This window comes from Fukomys damarensis, unplaced genomic scaffold (genome assembly GCF_012274545.1).
Source record: "Fukomys damarensis isolate Sample0158 unplaced genomic scaffold, DMR_v1.0_HiC HiC_scaffold_39, whole genome shotgun sequence".
Taxonomy (NCBI): Eukaryota; Metazoa; Chordata; class Mammalia; order Rodentia; family Bathyergidae; genus Fukomys; species Fukomys damarensis.
This window is the reverse complement of record NW_022900951.1, coordinates 127,271,770-127,279,322: the sequence shown is the minus strand read 5'-3', so window position 1 is coordinate 127,279,322 and position 7,553 is coordinate 127,271,770. Positions and strand designations below refer to the sequence as shown.

The 7,553-nt window shown below is 54.8% G+C and overlaps 1 protein-coding gene across 1 annotated transcript in view; it reads left to right on the top strand.

Moving 5' to 3' along the window:
* The first annotated feature begins 49 nt into the window (after nt 1-49).
* The window catches only part of Bcap31 (B cell receptor associated protein 31), a 19,123-nt gene continuing 11,619 nt past the window's right edge, over nt 50-7,553 (top strand). The window contains exons 1-3 of the mRNA XM_010628021.3: nt 50-426; nt 1,645-1,745; nt 4,854-5,001. Coding sequence (XP_010626323.1) covers nt 335-426; nt 1,645-1,745; nt 4,854-5,001 — 341 coding nt within the window. The 5' untranslated portion in view covers nt 50-334. The remainder of the gene's footprint in view (nt 427-1,644; nt 1,746-4,853; nt 5,002-7,553) is intronic.

Below are 7,553 nucleotides of genomic sequence, written 5' to 3'. Positions count from 1 at the left end.
AGGCTGGAGGCCAGCTGCAGAGGAGGCTGCTGGGTTGTGCCCGCCCTGGGGACCCGGGAGTGCTGGTGGCCGAGGACGGTGGGCCCCCAGGGCGGCCGTAGCAGGGCTTTGCAGAGCGCTCCTGTCCTCGAGATGCCTTCTGCCCCGGGACCCCCTCCTCATTCTGGCCGTGTTCACACCCACGCTGGAAGGGCGTAACCGTCCCCGCGGACGGCAGTTTGGGGGCTGGTGGGGTCGGGTGCGAGCTGGCACGCAGGCCTCACGGCTCCTCCTGTGTCCTCCGTGCCTTGCCAGGATCGGAGCTCGCGGCTGGCGGAAACCTGCTCGCCCCAGGATGAGTCTGCAATGGACGGCAGTCGCCACCTTCCTCTACGCAGAGGTCTTCGCTGTGTTGCTCCTCTGCATTCCCTTCATTTCGCCCAGAAGGTAGAGCGGAGGGAGAGGGTGCGCGGCCCCCAGCCCTGGCGCCTGTGTGTGTGTGTGCAGAGCCCTGGCACCCTGGGCCTGGGGCCGGGTGGAAAAGGAGAACCCTTTGGCAGTGGGGCAGCCGGGGTGCTTTTTTTTGACCGCCTCTTTGCCACATCTCCGCCCAGTTCCCCTCCCCTGCACCCTGCCTTCTGGTCTCCAGAGTGGCGGGAAAGGAAGGTGGGGCTCTGTTGTGGAGGCCACGCCCTTCCGCCCAGCCTTGAGCCCAGCTGCGTGGGCCGGGATGGCCCTGGGCTCTGAAGGCCTGCACGGCCTGTTGCTGGTTGGCTGACTTCTGCCCTCCTAACCGGCCTCGTCTGTTGCACAGTAGCCTCGTGAGCGTTACTCAGCCTAGAAGGGTGAGACCAGAGGACCTGGTAAAAGTTAATCGGAGGTTAATTTTTTAATTATACATGGATCCAACACGTTGTCCCTGTTTAAACTAGAATGTTACAAATAAGGCTAAATTGCCACAGACGTATTTAAAAACGTTTCAAGTGAAAAACACAGACCCTTTCCAAGGTGATACCTCCTAAAGAGTAGTCTTGCAGAAAAGCCAGTTTGCCTGTGCCGGGCTTGGAGCTTTCTAGGATGAACAACCAAGTTCCTACACAGAGTCACTTGGAAAGGAAAACAACAGAGAGAAGGAAGGGGGATGAAAGAAGAAGACCGGGCACAAAGTAGATGCCAAGGCATTCTGTGGCTTGTGTGCTGCCTGGGCTCTCCAGCCAGGCCTCTGACTGTAAGGCTGCCTTGCTGACTTTCCAGTGTGCCAGTGCTTCTGAAGGCTCTCAGGTCCGCACTCTGGTGTCTGGATGGAAATGTTGGAAGGCCTGGGGTGGGAGAGGGCTAGGCAGAACAAGGTATGCTGTGTAGGACAATGGTTCAAAGAAGCAGCCTGGGTCTATGGCGAACACTGTAAATACTACAGAGGGGTAACGACAGCAAGTTTCCCCTGGCCGCTGTTTTCTTGAGATTCTGTATGTGGACGGGCACCTTTTTCTGAGACGCTCTGCCACTGAGGCTGTAGATTGGGAGAATCGGCAGCTGAGGCTGGCTGTGCGGGCTCCTTGGCTACCGGCAAAGGGTCCCGAGCTGGCTCTCTATTCTGCTCAGAGCCTGGCTTGCAGGGATCTGCTTTTCCTTCAGCCTCTCTGCCTTTCATCTTCTCCTTCCCAGATGGCATAAGATTTTCAAGTCCCGCGTGGTGGAGCTGGTGGTGAGCTATGGCAATACCTTCTTTGTGGTTCTCATCGTCATCCTGGTGTTGCTGCTCCTTGGTAAGTGACCCGGACCCACTCTATGCCATGGGGTCCCTGCTGCTGCTCAGAGACGGGCCGGCCTCGCACCCCTGTCTGTCCTGAGTGTGGAAAAGGCTCTCTTCACCCTCCAAGTGCTGTTGCTGGCCGCTGGGTGCTGGCAGGGCCTTGTCTGTGGGCGGCACCTCTGCCAGTGGGCCTGCGTCCTTAGCTCGAGTTCTGGAGGTGGCTCCTCAGGTCTCTCTGGAACAGATGCCAAGAGAAGCCAACTGGCTGGGACTAAGTAGTGCTGCTCTCCAGGCCCCTAGAAGGACAGGCTCCTCCCTTGAAGTTAAAATGACCTCTGAGAGGAGAGACAAAGCAACCAGGTAGACTGAGTTTGGCTGCGGAGGGGAGCCGTGCAGTGTCCTGGGCATGGGGACACCTAGGTGTTGGGTAGCATGCCTTGGGGACAGATCCCAGATCTGCATCTGGGCTAGACTGAGGTCTCTCTGGGTCATCTGGCTGTGTGGTCCTGTGAGCTCACATTTGGAGGTGCGTATCCCTGGGGCTTGAAGGGTAGACCAGTCAGGGTGGCCCAGGCTGAGGTGGGTGCAAGTGGAGTTCAGCCAGAAGGGGAATGAGCGGTTTATAGGAAGGTGGCCGAGAGGCCTGTGCAAGTCCACAGGAGTCAGTAAAGCTTCTACCTTGCCCTCAGATGTGGTGAGTGACTAGTGTGGCCTCTGCATAGTAGATAGCAGTCTGTCTGCAAGCTGTAGTGTGGGGTAGAAACACTGACGGTGGGCACAGAGCCCCACCCCTGAGCTGCAGTCTTGGGCAGGCGCTCTGCTTCACTCCTGCCTCAGGCCCGATGGGATTTGTTCACACAGCACTACCTTCTGGACAGGCCAGGCACAGCAAACAGGTCAGGGACCAGCTGCCCAGTACCTTGCTGTACCCCCGGGGCATCTCTTCTCCATCAGCACTCACCCTTAGGGCCAGGAACCCCCAGGGGTGTGCATGTGAACTGAGTGTGTAGGGCAGGAACCTGGGAGGGCAGGGGCCATGCTGAGGGTTGTCTTCTCAGGGTCCTGCCCCATCCCCACAACAGAGCCATGTATGTGTCACCTGTTTGCTGGTATAGCTCAGTGGGTGGGAGACACCTTGGTCAAAGCCAGTGTGGTTGACAAACTTCATTCTTTTATGGTATGGGGTTCTGCCTGGGCCTTCTGGAGAGACAGGCAGCTGTGATTGACTGGGTCCTCATTTGGCATTACGGAGCAGCGTCTAAAGAGCTTTGCAGTCCTGCAGGTAGCAGCCTCAAGTTTTTGCAAATGCAAGGGGAAAGCAATGGATATAGCTAGCTAGAGCCTGTGGCCCTGAGAGTTGCTGTCGTTGTCATGCCTAGATCTGAGCTGCTGGGAAAGTGGAGGTGTTGGGGGCTCCAGGTACCCCATCCCCATCTTCTCTTGGAGATGTCATTGTCAACCAAGGTGGTCCATAGGATGCTGGGATTCCTGGAAGTGGGTGACAGTGTAAGAAATCATAGGTTTTTTATCTTGCTTTTCTGACAAAAAATACACAAGTGAGGCAAGAGGATTGCTGTGAGGTCACCAGCCTGAGCTACATAATGAGGCCCTTTTTCAAAACAAATGATACTGCACAGCTATTTTCAAAAATGCAGAAATTGAACATAGAAAGTTAAACTCCCTCATAATCTCGTGTCTCACAGGCAACCATTGTGAATGTTTTACTTTGTTTTTCTTTTTGAGAGTGTCTCTATATAGCAGCCTAGGTTGGCCTTGAGCTCACTGTGGAGCCCAGGTTGGCCTTGAATGCACAGCTATTTTTCTGCCTCAGCCTTGGATACTTGCTGTGCATCTCTGTGTTTACAGCACCAGGATCATATACACACCGTTGTGGGTCCTGCTTTTTCTACTTTTTGTCCCTAAGGTCTTTTTACAGCAATCTCATTCTCTTTAAAGATTGTGTGGCCTTCTTTCACATGGTCATACTGTGGTCTGATTCCCTCCTTCCAGGTGCCTTTGAGACATGGCACATTGGTGCAGTGCTTTTGTGGGATAAATTCATAGGGGTGAAATTGCTGGACCCCGAGGGTTTCCTATTGCAGAGATGTCAGGCAGGGCAGGGAGACTGTGTAATGCATGATCACCTTGAAAATTAAGACCCTGTCTCAAATCAGAAATTCTAAGCTAAACAATATCCAGACCATTATTTCATTATTTCCCCCCTTGTACTGGGGATTGAGCCCAGGGTCTTTGCACTTAGCTGCACCCCAGCCCCTTTTGTATTTTTTGTTTTGAGTCAGTGTCTTGCCAAGTTGCCCAGGCTAGGCACAAATTTAAATCCTCCTGCCTCAGCCTCCCAGAATGCCAGCAGTATAGGTGTATGCCACCATGCCCTGCTTTTCTTTTCCTCCAGCTGAGCCATTCTCCCAGCCCCAGGCAGTGGCATCTTGCCTCTCTCACATGGGGGTCAATCAAGAGCCCTTTTTGGGCAAACCTTTGTGTACTGACATAAAAGCTAGCTGCCCCAGTTAGCTGGCGAAGCTGTAAGTTCCCTTAGTTCCCGAAGCATGGTTTCCCTTTTGGCGTTTCCAGGAACGCGTTGCTAAGCTGAGGCACTACATGTGTGATGGTGGCTCTTCTGGAGCAGAAGCTGTGCTCCTAGTTACTGTGTGCCAGAGCCATGCCAGTCCCTGGGGAGACAGTGCAGATGGCTTCTGTGTTCATGGAGCTTGGGACAGGGGCCAAGAAACCCCTGTTTGAGATGATTTCTGAGACTTGTGTGTGTTCCAAAGCTGCTCACGTGAGGTGATGTGACAGGTGGGGGGCTTAGGTCTGGGGGCATGGACTTCTCTAGACTGCAGGGATGGTTGTGTTGTGGCTGTCTTTCCCTTTCTGCATTTCTGATAAGTTGAACTTTGAATGAGCCTGATTTTTTTTCTGGTCCGAATAAAAACCTAAACAACAAAGTCTATAGTAAGACGTAGGAACAAAAGCTCTCGCTTGCGTCCTCTTGCCAGCATTCCCACAAACAAGACCCTCAGCTTGCCAGTGGGGTGGCCTGGGACATCACGGGAAGAGGTGGGGTGCAGGTTCCCACTGCCTGTGCTCCGTCCTGCCACAGATGCGTACCGGGAGACCTGCAAGTACGACGACGTGACGGAGAAGGTGAACCTGCAGAACAACCCTGGCGCCATGGAGCACTTCCACATGAAGCTCTTCCGTGCGCAGAGGAACCTCTACATCGCCGGCTTCTCCTTGCTGCTGTCCTTGTGAGTGCCAGGGGTGCCTGGCTGCGTGGGCTTCGGCCCCATCCTCTTTGTGTTCTGGGACTGCCCCAGAGGCGGTGTGTAGCTGGGAGACCCTGGCTCACCACGTATCGCCTTCCTCCTGGGAGATTTGCATTTTGGGACCCCACCCTACAGGCTGAGGCCGACCCTGGCCCAGGTGCCAAGTATTTCGGGGGTCAGGAAGGTCCCCAGGGCCCCAGGGTCTGATCGGCAGTTCCGTTCTGGAGGTGGGAGGCAACCGCGGGTGTGGGTGTGAGGGCTGCCCTCCACCCGCAGGCGCAGGGAGGAAAAGCCAAGGCTCGGGCTTCCGCATGGCACCGGCTCTTCATGCTGCTGCAGCAGGAGGCACGGGGGAAGGCATCAGTTTCAGGGCGAGAGTCCAGCCAGGCTAGTGCACGAGGCTGGGACTCGGGCGCCTTGGGCCCCTTGCCCTATTGCTGGTGCCTACCACCCCGCTGCCCAATGCTGGCTCCTCAGGCTGTCCTGGCTGGGGCTGGAGCTAGAAAAGCTTTCATCCCGCTGTCGCTTTCCTGGCAGTTGTCCCTGTGGTGGAACCCAGGCGGGGCCTTGCACGCGCCCAGGCACACACAGCCCCTGAGGCTGCGCCCTTGGCCCTGATAGCTTTGGAAGGTCTCCTGCTCCCATCACAGGTGTCATCTGGGAGCTTGGTGTCTGCCAACTTAGGAGAGACAGGAAATGAGAAAGCTGGGCATGACCAGACGCATACAGTTGTTGAAATGTTTAGTTTGAGGGTGCTCCGAAAGAGTATGATCTTGTGTATGGCTGAGAGGGACACATACCCAGAGGACTGATGCGCAGAAAAGGGGGAAGCGGGGTGCAGCTTAGTGCTGAGAAAAGTTCAGGAGTGTGTGAAAGCCTGCCTCAAGCTCTGCATAGGGACACGGAGCTGCTTTTTACGGCTGTGGTAAAGAGGAGGTGGGGCAAGTGGATCGAAGTTCCCATAGCAGGAGCCCTCCAGAGTGCCCAGCTTCTCCCTGCGATGCACAGAGGTCTGGAGCTGAGCCAAGGAGTCTCAGCAGGTGGGTGGGAGGCGTTCGAGGGGGAGGGGGACCGAGGGTGCCATCAGAGAAGACGGGGTCCCAGTGGCGCCTCAGTCCCTGGAGGAGCACCCCCACCAGTCCTGCTCAACTCTGCAGAGCTCGTGCTGGAGGCCATCCGGCGCCGGACATGGTTGAGAGTAGAGGACCCGCACAGGGCTTGGGAGGGGTAGCCAGTTGCATTAGCCGAAATGTGTTCATGGGCACCTTTACGGATGTGTGTGCAGGTTTGCTGAGGGCAGTCTGAAGTCCGGTTCAGGTACCCTTTCCTCTCCTCTGCAGGTGCTGACCGTGCTGGCTGCGTCCCTTCTGGACTACAGTCCTTAGGGTCATTTCTTTTATTTTGCATTTAGACATAGTGAAGAGTGGCTGCATGCCAGGGACGCATTCTGAGAAGCTGGTCATTGGGCAGTGTTGTGGCAGCAGTGTCATGAGCATATGGGCCTGAAGCCGAATGAATGGTCCGTCCTGCCACCCTTCACAGTTACAGCACAGTGGAGGGGTTTGGTGTCTGAGCAGAAAAGTGTACAGGGTTGAGGCTGGGGCTTGGGGACAGCATCATGTTGACGAGCAAAGGTACTGAAAGATCAAAGCCGGGATGCCTATGTGGGCTGTGGGGGTGTTGGCGGACCAGCGGTAGCTGTGGGTGAGTGAACATGAGTGAAGGCTCCACGTTATGGGCTACACTGACCTGATTAAAAGTCTTTTCTTCCTCCAATAATGGCTTAGCCTTAGCTTACTCTTTTTACTTTGGAAACTTACTTTCTTTAGTTTTTATTTTGAGACAGAGTCTCGTTAATTTGCCCCAGTTGGCCTTGAACTGGTAAATCCTCCTGCTTTAGCCTCCCAAGTGGTTGGGATTACAGCCGTGTGCCACTGTGCCCTGCCTCAGTTTTAATTTGTTGGGTATTATTTTCCTTTTTTTTTTTGTTTGGTTGTTTTGGAGACTGTTTTGCTATTTTGCTATGTGATTCAGGCTAGTCTTGAACTTAGTACAGGTGGGCCTCAAATTTATAGTGATCCTGCTGCCTCAGCCTCCCGAGTTGGGATTACAGGCGTGTACCACCACACCTGGCTTTTACCTCTTTTGCCTCCTCCAGCTGTGTGCTCGCCCTAGGTGGTAGGAACCTTTCAGGACCTCTGTCGCTGTACGGTTCGTCCTTGGTGACATGTGATTGCATGTAGAGTGCACCATGGCGGGGTATAGTTGCACGAGGATTTTCCTTTTTCTGTCTGTGGTAGTGGGTGTGGAAACCAGGGCTGTGTGTGCTAGGGAAGCAGTCTGCCACTGAGCTGCAGCCTGGACCTTTCCCTGAGACTTCTGACAAACAAGATCAGTCCTCCCCTCGCCCTACAGTGTTCCCAAGTGCTGGGCAGAGGAGAGAGGACCAAATTGGGTTTGGTGCACTATTGTTTTGGTTTTCTTTTGGTACCAGGGATTGAACTCAGGTGGGTCCTTGGCCCTTAAGGTGGAAC